The sequence below is a fragment of the Trichogramma pretiosum genome, unplaced genomic scaffold, assembly GCF_000599845.2.
Source record: "Trichogramma pretiosum strain Unisexual culture from Peru unplaced genomic scaffold, Tpre_2.0 scaffold76, whole genome shotgun sequence".
Lineage (NCBI taxonomy): Eukaryota > Metazoa > Arthropoda > Insecta > Hymenoptera > Trichogrammatidae > Trichogramma > Trichogramma pretiosum.
In genome coordinates, this window is record NW_019640848.1 from 632,848 (window position 1) to 654,111 (window position 21,264).

The window sequence follows — 21,264 nt, forward strand, 5'->3', positions numbered from 1 at the left end:
TACGATCGTCATGAATTATTGAAAAAAAAAAGAAATTTTATAGTTATATTTCATATCGAGGACAAGACTAAAAATATACACGCGTACGTATACACGAGGTGCGGCTTATATACGTTCGCGATTGTCTTTATTGCCCGAGTATTATTTCCTCTCTCCCTCTCACAGCTGTATAGATATATACAATGTAGTTACATGAAAATTGCTTTACATACAATACAATTTAAATCATTTAGGAAAACGTGTATGCGTGTGCTCGTGTGTGTGTATGTGTGTGTGTGTTTTTGAGTGTACATGTGTGCAGGACAATTAAGATCGCGATCGGATGTACACACATCATACAAGACGTTTTTTTCGTTGCTGCGCTTATTATCCAAAAGGATATAAAACTTTAATTTACACCTTGCGCGAATCGCATCGCAAGACGCGGACGAAGCAAGAAAGAGAGAGAGGGAGACAGAAAGAGTGAGAGAGAGATAGAGAAAAAAGAAAATATCTATTTATAATATGCGAGAACAATAGAATTTCGAGGGAAACAGATGAAGAAGCGGATTATATTATTGCCTTATCATAAAAACGATCGTTTGAATTTGTAATTGATTTCAAGGAAGTCTCGAGTAGCGGAGTGTATATACGTGTGGGTACACTGCAGCAACGGAAGCAGCGGGGCAGCAATATATTATTTTATAACAATACAATAACCCGTCGCGGTCAACGCGAAAAGAAGAGAAAAAAATCGACTTTACATAATAATCAGGTGGAGTGTAGCAGTGGAGGAGCTTTGGTGCTCGCGCGCAAAGGCGAAGGTTAAGCGCCGTACGATATTGGAAGACGCTCAGGATATATTTATACTGGCGCGAATATAAACTCATGTATATTAAGCGCGTCAAAGTCTCGGGAGGCTTCAACGTCAATTATACTCCAACGGCGAATGTATATATACGGTCGCAATGACTCCTTGTGGAAGGCACACACACACTCTGCAGCCTCAATGGTCTATTGAGAGGTCCGCGCGTAGTTGTCTCTGGCGCGCGATCCACTATATGCGACTAGCGTTAAATAATAAAGATACGCGTGTGTATACATGCACAATATTCCGTTCTATCGTGTGCACACGTATCGTGCGGTGCATCTATAGACAGAGACGAATATTTATTCATGTTTTAGAACGGCGACACGCATGTATAAGATGCAGCATGCATTATAAAAATACTCCCAGCCATTACTCGTCCATATAAATCGAGCATTAAGGTATACATGGAATATATCGCGTCTAACGTCTGTGTGTGTGTGCGCGTGTATACATAAATACATGGCCGTCGTTGGCCGCGCGCAAAAAAGAAGGCAAAAAGCGTCGAAAAGATGATTTCACTCTCGCTTGTGCTCTCGCGCGGCGCACACGAGGCAATGGTCGAAAAGAGCTTTTCAAGCCTGGACACGCTGTATACGAAGCGGAGGCCCTATACCTACGTACGTGCATGTATATAAGGTAGGCACGAGCAGCGGTGCTGCTATGGTACACGTACGGGGTGGGTTGACGCGCGAACCTGAATATTTGAAGGGGGTGGAAACTTCAAAAGAACATGTGCTACTGCCTAGGACGCTGCTGCTGCAGCCGACGTTTAAATAATGCAAAGTCAACTTCGCTCTCTCTCTCTCTCTTTCTCTCTCCCTTTCTTACTTAACCCCCTACTTCTTCTCTCCTGTACATGTGCTCGTTCGCGAGCTTTTATCTTTTTCTTTCCGTGTACTTTTCTTTTTCTGCTCCGGCCTATGCAGCTCGAGTTCAAAATATATGTAGCGTGTTATATAATTGTCACAGTACTCTATGCAACAACTTTTTTCTGTCTTTTTCCTCCTTTTTTCCAAAAAAAAAAAAAAAAAAAAAAAAAGCAAACTGTACATCAATCTAGTTATATATACACGGACAAGTGAACAAGTGTTGCCGATCGATGAGGTGCTGCGCATGTATACGTGTATAGACGCCGCAGAAAGAAGACGAAGAAGACGAGGAAGAAGAAGAAGAAGAAAGTGCCGCGTGACAGCTCGATGAAAGCTTAATGCCGGCGAGAGTTGCCGCTGCTGCTGCCACCGCCGCCGCTACTACCACTCGCGCTTGTCTGCCCGGAGTATTATATAGATTGCGAGCGAGCCGCGGTTCATAGTCACTCTCGAGCTTGAGGAATTTTGACGTCCCAGGCTCTCTTTACATCGTCATCTTTGGGCGATAATTTGACGTTTTTATTTTTTTCGAAAAAGACTCAATCGATAATACGTGTACTCGCGGAGAACGAAACGAAACTTCGTTAACCTGGTAGCGATGCCGTGTGCGAGTGGGGATGGAGTGCTTTTGCACATAGTTGAATAATGAAAAGAAAAAAAAGATAAAAAACAGAAAAATAAAATATTGCGCGCTCGTATTTAGTTGGTATTTATTCGATGCTCGCACACATGCGTGCACATGCATATAGAGATGCGCGAGCACGCGGAGTGAGTGTATTTTTTTGCTGCCATCGGACCACCCACTTTTGCCCCGTTACATGTCTATAAAACGTTATATTTTTGGAGATGTGCGTCTATGGCGCGCATTTTTTCCTGCACCATCCCGCCGATTGGCCAATCTCGCTTTTGCGCGCGCGGCCTATTTGTTTGCGCTATCTCCTCCTACTGTTCTCTACTCATTTCTCTTTCGATTCTTTCCCTTTCCTCTCTACTGCTCTCTCTCTCTCTCTCTCTCTCTCTCTCTCTCTCGCTCTGTATTTCGTAGGCAACACGTCCGGATCTAAATATTGAAAATAGCTTAAACGGCTCCACCCATCGATGTGTAAAAGGATGAAGCCGCCCCAAGTTTTGACATTTAGTCGTAATATATAGATATCTCTGCGTGGTCGCGTGTGTACAACAAAAAATTATAAGTATACATCTTTCAGATTATAGAACGTACGTATAGATGCTTATACCCATCGAAGCCTTTTTGCCGCCTACGTCTTTCTGAATATTTTATGAACGAGTAGCTCTCCTGACGTGTTCTCGATCCCCGTCATCTCTCTCTCTCTTGGAATTCCGGCGAAGAAGGAAGCGCCGGAGCACAGCAGCGGCAGCAAGAGCACGGGAGGGAGGATTCTAAGTACACACTTACACAGCGACTACTCGCACTACTCGACTGCGCGCCGAGTCAAAGTTTCGGAAGCTAAAGTACATGTTCCGACTATGCAAAAAGTCCAAAGGTTGTTTTGTCGTTTGCTTATATCATACAAGATGCGCATAATCCGATCTATATATATTGCAGAAATCGCTTTGGGTGTATAAATTGTCGGCTTATTGCGCGACATTGATGCTTCGACGACGACGACGGCGACAAAAAAGAAGCCGAGAAGAAACTTCGCGTCACGTTCAACGCGCCTCGAACGAGCCGCACACGCAGAGGCAAGAGACTGCGATGATCGATAGCGATTTTCTAAATACAATATATTGTATTTAATCATTGCTACGCGTGCACGTAATAACTCGGACACGTACACGTACATAAGCTGGGAAAGATGGTGTCTACGCAGTGCATCGATCGTCGAACGATTAATTTGTAGTCCAGACAATGGGCCGCCAACGTCGAGCACCGAGCAGCGATATATATTAATATAATACACAATTTATAGTATACGTATATGCGCGCCTTACGCGAGCTTGTGTGTGTGTGTATACGAATCGCAGCCGGAGAAGATGAAAATTTATCGCTCGCTGGGATTCGTAATTTTCGCAAATTGCAAAGAATCTTGAGGAATCGATCGCACGCGAGACTTTTTTTATTTTATTTTTTTTCGTTCGCTCCCACCGCCCCCTATAGTATCTCTCCTCCGAAACGAAGCATACATTTCAATGACTTATTATAACATACTTTATAACTTTTACATATAATATACGAAGGTAGAGAGAATATAGCAGCGGCGCTGGAACGTCCGCTCGGCGCGCGCTCCAATTTATATTTATGTAAGTTTACTATATGCGCGCCCCGACTGTATACGAATAAGACATGAAAATGTGGAATATATTTCATACTTAAAAAGAAAATTTATTGGCTCGGAGTGTGCGCGAGCGTAGGAGAGAGCTTCGGTCGAGCGTCTGCGTCCCGAGACTTGGCCTGGAGATAATAATGAAATCCGCGAATTTTCAACTTATGACCCGTAAAGATTTCCGCTTATACCACTCCGAGAGAGGGAGAAAGTATATAATTCGTGAATGCGCGACTCGCTAATAACATAAATGGGGGAGATCAAGCATCGTGACTTGGATGACGAGGGAAAATACGATGAGCGAAGGTGTCGATCAGTCGTTTTGCTATGTATATGTGGGGGTATGCGCGTATACCTTCGTTCGCTGTTATACCGGCGATCACAACCCCCGTCTGAAACGCGATGCCCTCGACCGCACACGCATACATACATATACGTTGTACACATGCAGAGGGAGAGAGAGAGAGAGAGAGACAAGCTGGACGCGTAAAAAAGATATTTCCAGCAACGAAAAACTGCCACGCTGTCAGTGAGAGTGAGAAATATACCCCTTCGATACATATAAAACTGCGCCTACATATATATATTATACACGCGACGCGCACACCACATAGACAAACCAACGATGTATATTTATATGTACACGGGCACATATAGGTATAGGCGCGTATGTAGCTGCTTGCTGCCCGAGCATTATATGTATATGAACGAATGTGCGAGTATAATCGAATATTCTAAAATTTAATTAGTGTGCCCAGTATATTGCACGAAGGGAGCGCCGCCGAAGAGAAGAGCGCGGCGGTGGTGGCGGCGTCGATCACTGCTGTACACAGAATATCGCCGTGCAGGCAATTTTTTTTCCTCTCCCTCCACGACGACGACGACAACGACGACGACGACAACGACAAAAAAAGCGAGACAAGAGTAATATAAAATTGCTCAATGCCATTTGCCCGTTGAATAAAAAATTATGAATACAGCAACAAAAAAAAGAAAGAGATAGGAAGAAAAAAGGCTTAAAAACGCATCACCAATGACGACATTAGAAACTTCATTGTGCAGTGCGCGCGTATAAAGGTGGTGGTGCGTGGGCGGAGGGGCTGCAATAGCCGCACTCGAGCGTATACACGTCAGATAACACACGCGACTCGCCTCGTCCATATACGCGTATTATAAATCTTTCTCTGTCTCTCTTCTTGCAGTGCGGACTGCAGCAGCAGCGACGAAGCAATCTGGGGAATGGCCCGCACCGTACATGTATATGCACACACACACACAGACACACATGCAGTGCAGGCATAGAGTCTGGTCATCCGTCCATCAGAGCCGTTCGAATAATATCGAGTACTTGTCTGTATGTATATATGGAGGTGTAGGCGCGCGGTACGGAGCGTAAGAGACACTCGTCGACGAAACTGTCGTTGTTGTTGTTGTTCTACAGGCTTATATTTATGCGAGTTCAGATGGGAAAAGGCAGACGAGACACCCAGATAATTTCTGATTTACCGCCCTATACTCGCGCTCGAGCCGATGCACTCCTCTCTTAGGTTGCCTCTCTCTCTCTCTCTCTCTCGCATTCGTCATATGCAGCTTCTCCCTCTGCTCGAACGCGCGCATATATGCTCGAGAGCCACCCCACAGCCAAGAGCACAATAGCTGTGCAACGTATAATATAGCGGTGGTGCGTTGCTGCGTGCGTGTACGTCGATACACATTTTGGAAATGGAAAATTTAGCAGCCGCTAAGGCAGTCCTGCAGTCGCAGTGACGGATTGCCCGCGCGCTACGTTTCTTTCCGAATTGGAATTACTAATGAGATACGTTGTGCAAGCGTTGCTGCGCGAGCGCGACAAAAAAAAAAGAGAAGATGCCCCTGGCAGCTAGCTCGTATCGCCCCCCTGCGCCAGTCGCTCGGTGTCCTGCCGTAAATGCATCTCGGAGAATCGAGATTAGCGCGCGTTCCGGGTATTGTGTGTGAGAGTGTGCCCTGCCACGGCAGCAGCTACCTGCGCTCGACGTATCCTAGGAAAGCAATTTGTGAAATATTTAAAACACATAGTATTACAGCACGGCAGGCGTGGAGTGGACCGAGCGCGCGGCGATCCGATATAGAGGATGCGCTTCTGCGCTCGCTATACGTAATACGCCTGGCCCTTATTAAAATATACGAGATGGTCAATAATATACGACCCGTAAACGCGTACTCGAGAGACCGACTCCGAGAGCTAGACGAGATATAATAGAACGAGAGCGGAACGGAGCGCGCGATTCTATATAATATTATATTAGTGCGCCTTCGGGGCCGCTCTCGGCTCGTTCAAAAATTAAAGCGCGTCGATAAGCCGGGCCGTGCGGGGTTTTCCAAAATTTTCGCGCGCGCGCGCGCGAGTATATTTACGCGCCCCATTAATGCATGGGTCATTGATCTGGCCCGCGAACTTTTCACATTGGCATTTTTTTAAACAGCTGCGCGAAGAGAAAGTTTATATTGTTGTCGATAAAATAAAAAAAAAGTAAAAGAAAATAAAGTCACGCGTGAGGCGGTGCGCGCGCGCCAGCATTATGTATATTTTCGAGTAAATTTCCATCCGATCGACTTTGACACATTGAGGCACAAGACGCGCTTTATAATGTACATTGTACACTTGCGAACAATCGAGCGGCGCGCACGGCAATATGTATATATTAATACGAGAACTCGCACGATCGCATGCAAATGAAAAATAACAAAAAAGAATAAAAAAAAAACGAAGAAAAATAATGCCGCCGCTGCCGCTTCTATATTTAAATTATTCGTTATTAATCTTATGCTGTGCTCTCGCAGTGTTGTGCGCTCGCATCGCGCCGAGCACTCGTCGTCTTCGTCGTCTTCGTCGTCGTCGTTGCATAAGTTTAATTTACCATGCATATCATCGTAAAATAATAATTTCAATAAGATGTCATATTTATTCTTCAATTTCATGCGATAATCCACATTGCCGACGGTTGCGCAATCGACGCTCGAATATATGTATATGCGATTTATCGCTCGCGTGTATAAGTGCAAGGCGTGTATTTAATGTAACATCCAACAATAACACGTCTCTTCGGCGCTCGAGGTTTTCTCCGTGCCTCTCTAGACGTCATTTGGCCGTTTTTTTTCTTTAATGCAATTTACCTCGTGTTCACATAAAAATCTGCCTATATATCGATTTATCCCCGTTCCTGCGTATGCATCATCGACGGATCGACAATAAATTATATAACTATTTTAATAATTTAATCGCACATTTTTGTACTCGAGCATGGTAATTTGCCTTGTATTCGGTGTAGCTCAGCGCATTAGACAAGCTCGATTGCATGAAATATGAGCGATGCGTCGCATTTGAAAAATTATTTCCACATTCTCTCTTTTTATCGTGCGACCGAAATGGCCAACACTTTTCATTCTTCTCCTTCTTGTTCTCTTTTTCTCTGACGCAAGCTCGCGCTGCTTGATCAGTTCAGCGGGGAAAAGACTAAAAAAAAGGCATTTTAATACATCAAAGTTTTCAATTTGGGGCGTATCGCGCGATTCTCCTGATGAATATCACGCGCTCGCGCTTAGCTAACCCCCCTCGGTGGGATTTCGCTGGCCGAAAAACACTAATTGTAATGGAGTCCAGCAGAAGAGAAGAAAAACGCAGGCAAGTTGTTTGTGGTGCATATCTACGGGATGAATGGACAGTGCAATTGGCGATTTACGGCTGCGACACTGTATCCGAAATTCCCCAACTTTGCTCGTTCTTTCTCTCTTTCTCTCTCTCACTCTCGTTCTCTCTCGTTCTCTCTCCTCTCTTCTGACGGCAATTTTACTTTTCCCCCCTGGCAATTACCAAAAGCGCGAGAGGAGTGAGACCACAAAGAGGATATTGCGACTAGCTACTGTTATTGCTTTTCTTTATGTCTTTTATTTTCAAAGAATTCGAAAAAACTTACACGGCTAATAATGACAGAGGAAGCATAAATCGAGCATCACTTACCCTTTCTTCCTCGCGTATCATTTCTGCGATGCCAGGCTTGATCTCGAGATCGTCACCGATACTCGGGTGATGCTGCTGCGGCTGCTGATGATGATGATGATGCACTAACGACTGATGATGATGCGGCTCCTGCGAGGTCGGCTGTTGCTGCTGCTGGCCCCGATGGTGCTGCTGCTGCTGTTGCTGCTGCTGCTCCTGCTGGCGGTGCTGCTGCTGGGCAGCCGACAGTTGCTGGGCCACCACGTGGGCGTTGAGGTGGTTCACCGGCGTGCTAGCCGGGGTCACGTGACCGGCTGCGGCGGCAGCAGCTGCCGCGGCCGCAGCGGCGGCTGCCACACCGGGCGCCACGTGATGACCGACGAGCAGCGAGGCGGCCGCCGCCTGCGACTGCGCCGAGGTGGACGAGGACATGCCGTGGGGCGTCGACGAGCCCGACTGCAGGCTCAGGGCCAGACTGCCCGGCAGCTCGTGCAGGTTGATCTGGGGCGTCACGGAGATGCTGGGCACGCTGGGCGAACCGAGGGAGCGAGGCGTCGAGGCCGAGCCGGGCCCCCCGAGGCCGCCGTGCAGACTCTCCTGGCCGCCGGTGCTGGCCGAGTCTCGCTCCTCCGAGGCGGCCCTCAGCTCCGGGCTGCCGTTGCTCGGCGATCGCTCCAGCGAGTTCATGTGTCGGCGCTTTTTTCGCTGCTGCTGATCGCTGCTGCTGCGGTCGCGTTGCTGCTCGCGCGCGGCCCTCACCGAGGCCACGCTCAGCTGGTCCTCGGCCGATTTGGCGAGCTCGTGCTCGCTGCCGACGTCGGCCAAGCCCCGGATCTTCAGGGTCTCGGCGACCTTGAGCAGCGGCCCGATTTGCTCCTGCGACACGTTGATCTCGCCCTTGTACATGAACTCGACCGCGGCCTTGAGCTCTGGCCACTTGATGTCCTTCATGATGACGATCGGATGCTGGCACGGGTTGTCGCAGAAGAGCGTCTGGAAGTACGGGCTGCAGGCCGACAGTACCATCTTGTGAGCTTTGACGGAGTTGCCGTCGCAGGCGAGCGTCACGTCGACGAAGCTCTCCGACTGCAGCAGCTGATCGAACACGTTGGTGAGGTTCGTTTGGTAGTTGTTCCAGCGCAGGCAGAACTGTTGGGGCGAGCCGGCGCCGCTCAGCTGCTCGGTCGCCGTCATCCTCTCCTCCTCGGCCTCCTCGGGCCTCTCCTGGTGGTTGCTCGACGTCGGTGACGACGTCGTGATTGCGGCTTTAGCTGTCGCCAGCTTTCGACCTTTGCTCGATGAATGCGGGCCCTCGATCGGGCCACCTGACTCCCTGTCGTCTCCTCCTCCTCGATCCTCGACGCACAGGCTGGCGTCGTTTATCTGCTACCGGTGCTGCTGCTCCGCTCGATCGCCTGCGAAATCGGCATGTCGCCGAGCGATTCGATTTTTATAATCCGATAAACCAGAGTCACTGCTCACTAACGAGCTGCATAACGTCCTTATCACTTTTTTTTAATTATTAATTATTATGTAATTATCATTCATCGATTTATAATGTATTATTCGTATCACAAACAACACTCGCACAGTCAGCAATCGAACTGTTCGCAAAAAAGCACACAAAGTCACAAGATGACGAAGTCGACGATGACGAAGTTTATATCATTCCACGTATACTAGTGTATCTATATATATTTGCCTCGAGCACCCACGCACACCAAGGAACGAACGCAAAAAAAAGAGTCAGAAAAAGTACAGAAGCGTCGGAGAGACGTAATAATACATAAGCAAGAAGACGCGCGCGTGACAGCTGCTCTCGCGTCCGCCAATGTCGATTGTAAGCTATATATTGACGTAGTGTGTGTATATACGTATATATATACTGCGCAGATTCGATGCGAACGACGTTAACCGCGTGCCAAGCGCGTCGCGACTGAGGGGGACTCCGCGTGCGAAACTGCCGGTTGCCGCCGCCGCTGCTGCTGCTGTTGTCTCCCTCTCTTTCTTTCGCGAACCGCGTAGTGGCGCCCGAGTTCGCGCTGTGAGTTTCGCGCGCGCGGGCGGGTGGCGCCCCTTCCCGCGTCCAGCTGTTCTCCTTCGTGCACCCCCTTGTGCCTCCCCCGCTCCCCCTTCGCGAGCGCTCGATCGCGAGGCCCCCCCACCCCATCTACGATCGGAGCTCCGCCTTCGTTCGAGTCCGCGCCGCCTACTGCTCGCAGTTTCGCGACTTCCCCTCGACGAGCAACACCGAACCGATTTTGCCGATCGTGCTGCAATGAGGCTGCTGCATACGTTTTCTTGCTGGATTTTCAAAGGCCCGACCGCGAGCTCGCCAACGGCGGCACACTTGCATTCAGACTCTTGATGGTCTTAGACTAAACATGTGCAGCTAATCTACTTTTTCCCGCGGAAATTTGTTCAACGTTCGTCAAACGATTTGGCAGCTATTTGATCTTGCTTCGGAAATGTTATCGTTTCTTTTAATATTATCATTTTTTTCAATTCTATTAATACATCATACATTTGAATTCTTTAATTGATCATAGAGTTGAATTAAAAAGCTTTTGCTTTTTAGTTTTCAATCAGTACGTTACAGCAAAATTTGCATCAATTTTGAATTGAATGATTACAAGTAAACTCATTTTTTTATAATTAAATTTTTCCATTCAATAATTCTGAATTAGTTAGTTTTAGTTATCTACTCATTGAATAAAGCGAAATGTTGTCAAACAAAAAATATAAATGTATTAGACATAATACCGTAATAGTAATCAAAATAGCGGTAAAAATTGAATGAAATTGGGGAAAAACAGCGCTGATTCGAAGCAAATACGAGTTTGGAGGAAACAACGGAAGACCACGGCAGGTTTGATTGCGGAAAATATAAAAACAACACAAACATCACAGTGTCAGAAAAAAATTCTCTTCGTGATAGAAATAAAATGACTTTTTCATCCAGAAGCACATACGTTTTTCCCCCTGCTTCTCATCCTCTCACTCGAAGGTGATTTTTGCGTATATAATACACAGAACCGCGAGTATAAAAACTCAGTGGAAATGTAGAGGGTAAGGTGAGGAGAGAGAAAAGGTGGCTAGATGCGTACAATATTAAACGTGTAAAAGCATGTAACGACAGCGTCGCTCGCGCGACAGCAACGAAAGAGAACGAGAGCGAGGAAGCTGTTACACGCGTGTTGTACTGAGTAACGATGCCCGCGAGGTACTGATGAAAGAATATTGCTCTTTTTTATGGACTTGCAGCGGAGATCAGTCGGCTATGTGTGCGTATAAAATTGTGTCTGGCGATGCGTTTTTCGAATCTTTTCGTGTACGTGGCTTGAGGGGAGCCTTCCCTTCGGTTAACTTATTTCGAATACAAAAATTGACTATTTTTATTTCTTGACTTTTTGTGGCGTCGAGTACTCGCGCGAGTGTTCAACCGACAATTATTTCAACAAATTAATAAAGAAAGAAAAACATTGTTACTTCAACACATATCATATCGAACTACGGAACGATATTATTGAAATATTAGCGCGAAAATATTCAGTATATAATGAACGATTTTTAACAAAGATGAGTGCTTTTTATTGAAACTTTGCAAACTAGTATGAATAGGTTGAAGATATGAGTAAACAAAGTGAAGCATTAATAAGAAAATGCAATAATAGGTCGCAGAAAAGGGCGAGCTATTCTTGCTCAAAGTATGACAATTATTTGACTCGGTTTGAGCAATTGTACAAGAAATTACCAAATGAATAATTAGCAATATCCGTTTTCTGTAAATTCGTAATAGTTGACGAGGCTATTAGTCAATTATAATAATTTATTGCAAACCATTTTAGGTCGTTATTTGGTCTTGCACTCATTAATATTTTGCTATTTTTTACTTTTCACCTGATACAAATTTAGTTATGAATTTTTGAATTTCCATTGCCTTGTAGCTTGAATTAAGGGCTTATTCACTAGTTGTTAAAAATTTATCGAAATTTTTGGTCTAGCCATGCACAGCAGTTATGTTTTATGATGAGAATCGGGTAATTTCTTATTAGACAGATATATGATATAATTTCTCAAACGGATATTTTTGATGGCACTATGAATATGAACCTGTAATTTTAGAATTTTATTATTTACCTCAGATAGGAATTATAAGTTCTTGTAACTACTTCAAACGAATAAGTTGATCTAAAAAAAGATAAAAACTGTCTATTGTTAGAAACTCGAATCTTACAATATTAAGTAATCACGTCAGTTTATCTGCAAAGACGCATTCCGACTCACTGCTTTTTAATCAAACGAGACACTATTTCTGCACAATTATAAGTACAATATTTCTCATGTCTATCTCACACATACTTGTACATTGAGCTGAGAAGGCGCTAAAATAGATGATACATTACTTTCTCTGATATTATTTAAGCGATGTTATTTTGGAATTTCTTTTTTCTCCTATTTGGTAAATCATTTTTAATGTTATAGTTTTAATGAAGTAATAAACTTAATGCCATATTTCAAAGTTTTTATACTCGTTGCACTGCAATACTTTACACAAACTTTTAATAATAATTTAGACAATTTTTATGTTTATAACCATAAATAAAACCAGGTTATGTCGATGAGTCAAAGAATTGGCAGCTGTCTTATTAGCCCACCAAAATCTACTTGAAACCTCCAACAAGTATATAAAGTGAGCGAAGTAAAAACTTTTTGAAAAATTAATAATTTATGGAGTTTCAAAGGAGAAATTTGGAAAAGAAAACGTCTTTAAGAACATTAAAATAAATATAATGTTGACATCGTAAATTCGAAAGTTATATATCGGGAGGGTGTAGGATAATTTATAGTTGCATATCGGGCTTTGTCTAAATGAGCGACCAGTGCATGCCCTCTTTCGATCTCTCCTCACGCACGTTTGGCACTGTTTGCTTTAGCCGAATAGCTGATTGATAATTTATGCACGCGACAAGTGTAGATTCTGCACTGCCTGTGTGTATGTTTCTTTACGTAGTCATCTAGCTTGCGTTCTCTCTCTCTCTCTTCTACTCTTCATATGTGCGTAAACGTTGTCAAATGAATAATTAAGATGAAACGGGCATGCATCGATTAATGTTGACTAAGCAGCGTCAGCAGCAGCGGCACTATGTAGTCAGGTCCTTTAGTATATAGAATACACATATATAGGCGCATAAGAGAATGAGAGGATATGTCGAAGTGAGAGAGAGATGAAAGAGAGAGAGAGAGGTAGGGTCAGGTAGGTAGCCTTGTAGCGATCGCTCTAGGGCCAATAGTTATTAGCTAGTCGTAGTTGCTGACTACCTTCGGTGCAGTGGTATATGTATGTGCATGCATGTGAGTCCGCTCGACTGGGTTAACAACTAGAAACGCGTCCAAGTGCAGATATGTAGAGCGATATATAGCAGCACTAGCAGCAGAGAGAGAGAGAGAGAGCGAGAGAGGAACAATGATATCGGCTATTTGATTTGCAAGCAGTGCCGTTGCCGATCGCGACAATACTCGCTTCGAATGTATGTTCTTCTCCTGCAACTTTGGCCTTACATGCACTTCTCTGCGTGCATGATATTGTATTGTGCGAGTATTATTTACTCCTTCACTGCTTCTTGTAAAAGCCTCTTTATCAATTACCCAGACTGTTATTAAACAAATTTAATAAGTATCTTTTATGAAATCCTCAAAGCTTAGAAGTAGTCTCATTTAATAATAAGTGATGATTAATCAATGAACAAACATTTCAGACATTACCCGATTACTTTTACATATTATCAAAGAGCAAGGCTCAATGCCATCTAATAATTTACCTCATTTTTATTTTTCATCATTCTTGATTTTTACATTTAATTATTTCATTTTCTTACACTTATCGTACAATTTGATGTACAGGTCAATAGATTAATTACATATGGTATTTTCATGAGTGACAGATGGGGCTTGCCTCGAGACCCAATAAACTAAACTATCAAACGATCAACGTCAAAATATGAACTAAAAGCTAAATATCATATTCAAGCACTTGGACAAGAAAAAAATAACATTTTCCACATTTTGCTTCATGAAAAAGGGTACTTTTTTGAAAATTGTTAGATCTCATTCAGGGTTTAAGCCTCAAGATTAAGTTTCTTTTGATAAAAAAATGAGAATAAAAAAGTTTTTTCAGCTTCAAAGGCGTTTTTCTTCATCAAATCGGTTTTATTAATAAGTTAATTATTTTGAATCTAAAAATCCTTTAAACGATAGAAGTTTGGAAAAAATTCATTTTTTATAATGCTAAAATTTGACACAGCTCATTTTTTACTAACAATCACTTTTACGTCCGGGCTAGGGTGAAAAAAATTTTTATTTCCTTATTGCCAGTTTAGTATTTATAGGTATTTGCGATGACTACGGTCATGGTCCATTAAGCCTTAATATTTCAACATATATTGATATAAATTTACTAAAATTATCTGACACCCGCTTGCACTCGCTTCCAGCAGCGTCCATTTTATATAATTAAACGAATTAAGTTGGAGTTCGCGCCTCTCACGTACGCACCTCTATACATTATATTTGACCTATCCTCGCTTATATTGAAATAATTTACCGTATTCTGCAGAATGATGGAATAATAATTAAATCAAGCTCGAATAAGTCGCGAGGTGAGCACGTCAGACCGTGGAAAAAAAATTAATTCGATATAGATTAAATTTTCGTAATATATTATGTATAAAATCCGAGCACGATCTCGTGTAGCAGTGATTTAACTTTATTTATGCGAATTAACATGTTGGAATTCGTCGACTTGTTCGATTTGCCGCTCGCAATGATAAATTAACGGATAATGTATAGATGGCAGTGGAATACAGCAGCGAAGAAGAAATTTAGATGTTCGTGAATGCAATATTGACAAAGAAGAGCTAGGCTCTGAAACGTTAATCGAGAAAGAAGAGTTTGGGAAAAATCTTGAAACAACAGCAAGAATTAATCCGACGTGAAAAATGGAAAGGACAAAGCGTAGAGATGCATTTTGTGCACACAATGACGTGTTAATTGAAGTTGAATGATTAAAGCAATGCTACCGTTTTAAAGTGCTTAGTATATACATTCCAATAAAGTCACTCAATGCTCTCTTTCTCTGTGATTTTGAATTTATCGTTAAATTAAGCAAAAGTCAAGCTTTTATTTCAAGTCAAAAATAACCTGCGAAAGGCGTCTTAGTTGTTGAAAAAAGAAAGACGAGGAAAGTGAAAATAAGATATCCGAGCTTTGCTCGCGTTTCACATACATAAAGCAAGACGAGGATCCAAAAAGGTTCTGCATATTATAGAAATTTATATATTCAGTCGTACAGTTGAGCACAGCTGGATTTTGAAGCATGTAAATAGATGCAATTGAAAAGTAAAAGGGGGAGGTTGAATGCTGAACTCGAGCCTCGAAGTCTGAATTATTGATAATGACGCGTCATGGATCGAACGAGGAAGTGAATAAGCTGCATGAAGAGTGAGAGTAGCGGCAAACAGATATCAAGGCCCGGTGGTAATCGGTACAATGCAACATAGTTTAGAGAACGCTATCACTTGGGTGGCCCTATCATTAATTCATTCTCTTTCATCCCTTAAGGATTCAACCAGTTTATAGGATGTACGGATGATGCAGCATTCGATTAGCATAAAAGTAAATCTGCACGCTAAAAAATTACCAAAATCTTTTTAGGACGCGTGAGCAGAGCGATGATTTTAAATTGACGCCTGCGCATCACGCACATAATTGTAATAATGTTTCAGTCGATGCCAGGGTCATCGATCGGCTTTATAATGCGAGGATTTGCTGCGATGAATACATATACCAGAGAGGCACACGAGCACGTGTGAGTGTCCGTGGCTGCGAGATTTACGATATAAACTGTGATTGATATTTAGGCGCATTGGGCTCTCTCTCTCTCTCCCTCTCGCAGCGCTCGCCACTTAAGAGGATTAAGTCCGAGTGAGGGTTGAAGAGGAGCTACACAGCCAGGTATGTACGATGATACTCGCTCACTCGATTTTCCCTTGTCTCGTGCGCTATATGCATATACACAGGAGCTAGACACATATACGCCATGCACACAAGCCCAGCGATTACATAGCTGGGGTATATGGATTCGAAAATCCGTGTAACTGTTACCGCTGCCTCGTCCCACTGCTTCCCCGGACTTCGGCGTGAAAACCTCCTTCTTTTCTCCGCCATTAACGGAGCGCGCATCGCTTCACGCGATCTATATATATGTCAGTGAGCAAAAGAGCTCCGTTTTGTAATGCTGCCGACGGAGAAGGGGACTCGCCAATGTATTTATACGTGCCACTTGTGGTTTTCCCAAAAGAGAGAAAGAAAGACGGCTCGAACATGCTCGTTCACTCGTACTAAGCGTCCCTCGAATTATCTCCACTTTTCCGTTTCACTGATCCGATCAAGCCTTTATCTCTTGTCAAAAATACTGATTTCTCTAATTCGTTACAAAAGTTCGCTATTTTATAACTTGCATACATGCAGTTAAGCGTTTTTGTTCCCTTTGCTCATTCATTCGAACTAGTAGAAAATAACTTCTTTTCGAAGAGAACATTAGAAAATCGTAAATCGACAGAAAACGAAAAACGCCGTAATAAAATAATACGTAATAGAAATTAAAAGTGAATTTGTACTTTTTTTTTGCAATTGAAATTAAGAATAATTTAAATATAAACTTACCCGTATTGGGGAAAATTTTTTTACGAGAATCCTGGAAATATACTTGATCCAGCTTTATAAAAATGTCGATGAAAGTTTTTTTTTACCCTCTTCTTATAAAAGTTGTGTGAAGTCTGCAACGATAAGCAACATAATGTTATTTCAACAGAATAAAATCAATTTTACAGTAGCCAAAAGTTATAATAGATGTGTACTTATAGTAGCTCTTTTTATGTGCGCATAATACGTTTTTAATAGTTTATCGGTTTAGACTCGTTAGTGTAGTTTAAAGAATTGTCAAAGAATACGTATGAATTTTCCATAATTTTAAATACCGTCCATCATTTATTTTCAGAGGCATGAATTTTATATTTTTCTTACAGATTTCAGAGACCTCTGAAATTTATCGAATAATAAGATTTTTTCAAAATTTTTCTCTGAAGTCTAATTTTTTTTTTGGAAATTAAAAATTATTATTGAAAATCGTTTGAAATGGCCTTTGTGACACACTAGATCAAATTAAGTAATGGAAACGTCACTATTAAGAATCATTTAATCAAAAATATTTTTTCAGATAATTTGATGTTTTCACGTAGTCATTCAGTTAGTCAAGAACGTGAAATCTAATCCAAAAATAAGTACCCATGTAAGTATTGTTTCAAGTGGGTTCTAGGAAATGCCGAAAGATTGCCAAGGCATAAAACTCTGCGAAATCCTCGATGAAAAATATATCTTGAAATGTTAGTAATGATCAGTGTTTTTACCAAGCTTACAGGTATTCTACCTTCGATACAAATTCATTGCTAACGGACTTTTTAATAGACAAAGTTAGGTCGCATAGCGTAGAAAAACTTTTTGATAAATAATATAAAAGTGCATAGGTGCTTGTGACTCTGTGGACTCTGCGGACGCAGGCGAAAGCGAGAGGAAGCCGAAGGTATAAGGGAGCATATCAGATGAAACGCCAATTTAGAACAGTAGAGAGTTGGGTATTGCCGGGGCTGTATACCCTCGCATACATATTCGTCACACCATTGCAGTGGGCACGCACGTTTGCATGGGCAACAAGCGCGAGTCTCGCTTGCGCCGGTCCTCTTTTTTTATCCCATTTTTTGTGGATATTTTTTTGATCCAACTGCTCATACGCAGTTCGATTCGAACTTGTTTTCATTGAGGCTCAGGGGGTGTGCGTAATACGAACGATGTTGAATACGTGACGGAAGAAAGCGAAATATTGAAAATCAGCCGTGTAAATAAAAAAAATAAAAAATAAAAAACTGACTGAGCGACGCGAGCATCTGCGTGACAATACATATATGAGGCGCGCAGGGAGAAATGATAAAAATAAAGTATAACGAGAGTGAGAGGGAAAAATAGATGTAAAAAAATTATGAGGGATGAGTCGGTTGTGTATGCACTGTGCTGCGTGTACAAGCACAAGCGAAACAAGGAGGAGGGAGGGGGGGGGGAGGAGGAGGAGAAGCGAGTATGAGAATGCGGCAGCTCAGCTACATAGAAACATAACGTAGCAAACTGAATAAACCTCTCAATAATGAGTAGATCCCTCGATGGTCGGGAAAAGCGCTATTGGCTCTCTTTCTCTCTCGGCGTGCGAAATGATAAAAGAGAAACAAAAGAAAAGTACAGCCCCGGTAGCAGTAGTAGAAGCAGCAGTAGCAGTAAAGTAATAGCTGCTGCTGCTGCTGCAGCAGCCAATAAAATATAATGAAATAACCTGTTCAATCCAAAAGCGAAGGCGAAGGATATTGTGAAAATATTATGACTAACTTATTACTCTCGCGGTAATATAACAACGCGTTCTCTCTCTCTCTCTCTCTCTCACTCCCTCGCTCGCTCGCGCGCGTGGAGGCCCTGGCTTTTCCGCTGCTTTTATTCTCTCCTTATATATACTTCGTTCAGGGAATTGGCCTTTCTATACTTTTCCAATTCTATCTTTAAAACGAGTTATACAGACGAAAAGGGCGGCATATTACACACGATGTATTTCTCATTTCAATCTTTCGTTCTCTCGCGAGTCTGATATATCGTGTGCGTGTATATATATAAGCACTGTATAAAACATAGGTTACGCGGCGCCTATATGTGCGATAACAGCTTCTCGCGCACTGCGCTATTCAACTAGAAACGTGTAAAACTTTGTGCAGTGGTTCTCTCTTTCTCCCTCGCTCGCTCATTCATCCGTTCTGCGTCATTATATACATACGTACGTGCGTGTGTGAGCTGAATTGTTGGCAGTGCGAGAAGGTATTCACTGGCTTGACTCCCTTTTTCCTAGACACGCGGAAAAAAGAATCCCGAGCGAGGCTTTAATTATCATATAGTTCGCTCGCAGCCACCCCTCAAGAATCATCGATACTTTTCCCATCTGCGTATATGAAGCGCATCTCTCTCTCTCTATTTTTTTGCACATGTAAATTATATTGAATGAAAAGTGCTTATTAATACACAAGTAAAAAATATTTTTTTAAATTATATCATAATTTATTATACTTGTTCAATGTATTCAAGTTATAAAGAACAAATTATATTCAAATTAGTCAATATCATATCCTATCAAAATCATTCAAATGTTAGCAAAGTAGAAAAATCAACTCTATAAAAGTCATGAAATCTTTAAATAATAGAAATATGTATAAGAGAGAGATTCGACAATAAATACTTTCATTGCTACGGAAACATTGCAATTCTTAATCAAGATACAATAAAATGCCCAGAAAAGTAAAATTCAACTCTAGTCGACAGTTGTGTTTGAATAGTCAGAAAAAATCATTTTTTAACACTGCGTGCGCGAAACACGGGTTTTCTAACCTTAAAGCGTCAGAAAACCCTAGTTTCTCGCAAGCAGAGTTAAAAAATATCGTTTGCAACTAGTCCGCGAGGAAGTTGACTCATCCAGGAGTCTTTGCACCCTCGCTACGCTCGGGAGAAAACAACTTCTGGATGAGTCAACTGCTTCGCGCACTTGTTACAAAATATACTATTTTTAACCATCGAAAAAAATTATTGTACTTTTTAACTAGGATACTAATGAGTTTAGAAAAAAAGTTAATTAGACAAAAATGTCTTAGCATTGATCAAGGAATATTTTCAATGTTTTCCATAATTTTTCGTGATGATTTTGATCTTTATAAAACCAATACCTGAGACTCTTAAAAGCAACTTACACTCGCTAGTACTAGCGTTCAAACGAATTTTTTTTCTAATTTTTTGGGCTCTGCCACTCAACAATTTTTGATTTATATTTGATTTATAATTTATATAATTTATATAAATTTGATATATAATTGGTATAGTCATGTCCAGAAAAGCATAGGTGCAAAACATGTACTTGTATAAAAATATACAGTTAACCAATTTTGAACTTCTATAAATCCATGTATTTATCACATATTAGTAATGTATGAAACTTGAAACCAGAGGACAGGACATCAAAATTCAATGTTGACAAAAATATGTTTGCACTTGCGATTTTTTCTAAAAATCCTCGTTCGCCATTGGAAATTTATAAATTCAAATGATATCACGAGTTAAGCTATCCAACACAGTGATTTGTTTAAAGAGTATTTTAAAGAGTATAGTTCTTTGCAATGACCATAGTAATATTAAGTATTCATATAGTAATGTCATGAAACTTTGTACAATAATTTAAAGATGGATCATCAATTACCACAGAGCCTAGTAATTTTCATTACACATAATTTTAAAACTTCCTATAAATATTTTTCCGTGTACTTTAACAAAGTAAATTATTCATAATGTAATCGTCTGAAATTATTGTTATATTTGTCACAGAGTAAAAAGTTAAGCTTTCGACGAAATATATTTTACAGCACTCTAATCTGAAAATCGCAACTTTTCCGCTATTTTTAAGATCTTGTGCTATAAAATGTTGCATACTTGTATAGATATGCTTTTTCTACAATAGTAATTTTCGATACAAGTGCCATAAGTAACACTTTTTGGCACGGCGTAGTTTAGGGCCCGAGCGCAGCGAGGGTCCTAATAGCTGGGCCGAAAAGTGTCCCCTATGGCCCGAGTATCGAACAACGTTTTATAGTACTGTGCAAAGTTCACATTTATGCCCCCTTTTCCGATGCATAAGTCGCACTTTCTGGTAGCGCGAAGTGAGGTTAGCGCACGAGCGTATGCGAGTGTGATGCGAACGCAGCGGTGCCAGAATGTGCGACTTATGCCACCGAAAAGCGTGCCATAGATGTGAACTTATGCCACGCAGTGCTATAATAGTATATTTCTCAACGGGTGCACATATGGTTTTTTAGCAAAACGAGGGATTATAGCACGAGCCGAAGGCGAGTGCTGTAACGAGTTTTGTTAAAAAACCATATCTGCACCAGTTTGAGATACTATTTTTTCCTACGAGAGCCTAAAATTAGCGGCAAAGTTGCGTATTTTAGGTTAGAGTGGGAAAAAACTTATTACAGCACTCGCTTACAGCTCGTCCAACATCTGCATCCTTTGGATAAAGTCTTATTAGTGTTTTGATATTTAATGTATGGTTAATAGATGAAATATTTAGTTTTTTTTTATAAAAATTTA

General features: G+C 41.9%; 1 protein-coding gene across 2 annotated transcripts in view; it reads right to left on the reverse strand.

The window, feature by feature from the left end:
- The window catches only part of LOC106651619 (protein bric-a-brac 1), a 144,811-nt gene extending 134,908 nt beyond the window's left edge, over positions 1-9,903 (reverse strand). For both annotated transcript variants that reach the window (XM_014370212.1, XM_014370211.1), the window contains exon 1: positions 8,005-9,903. In XM_014370212.1, the coding sequence (XP_014225698.1) occupies positions 8,005-9,177 (1,173 nt within the window). In that variant the 5' untranslated portion in view covers positions 9,178-9,903. The remainder of the gene's footprint in view (positions 1-8,004) is intronic.
- Between the last annotated feature and the right edge of the window lie 11,361 nt (positions 9,904-21,264).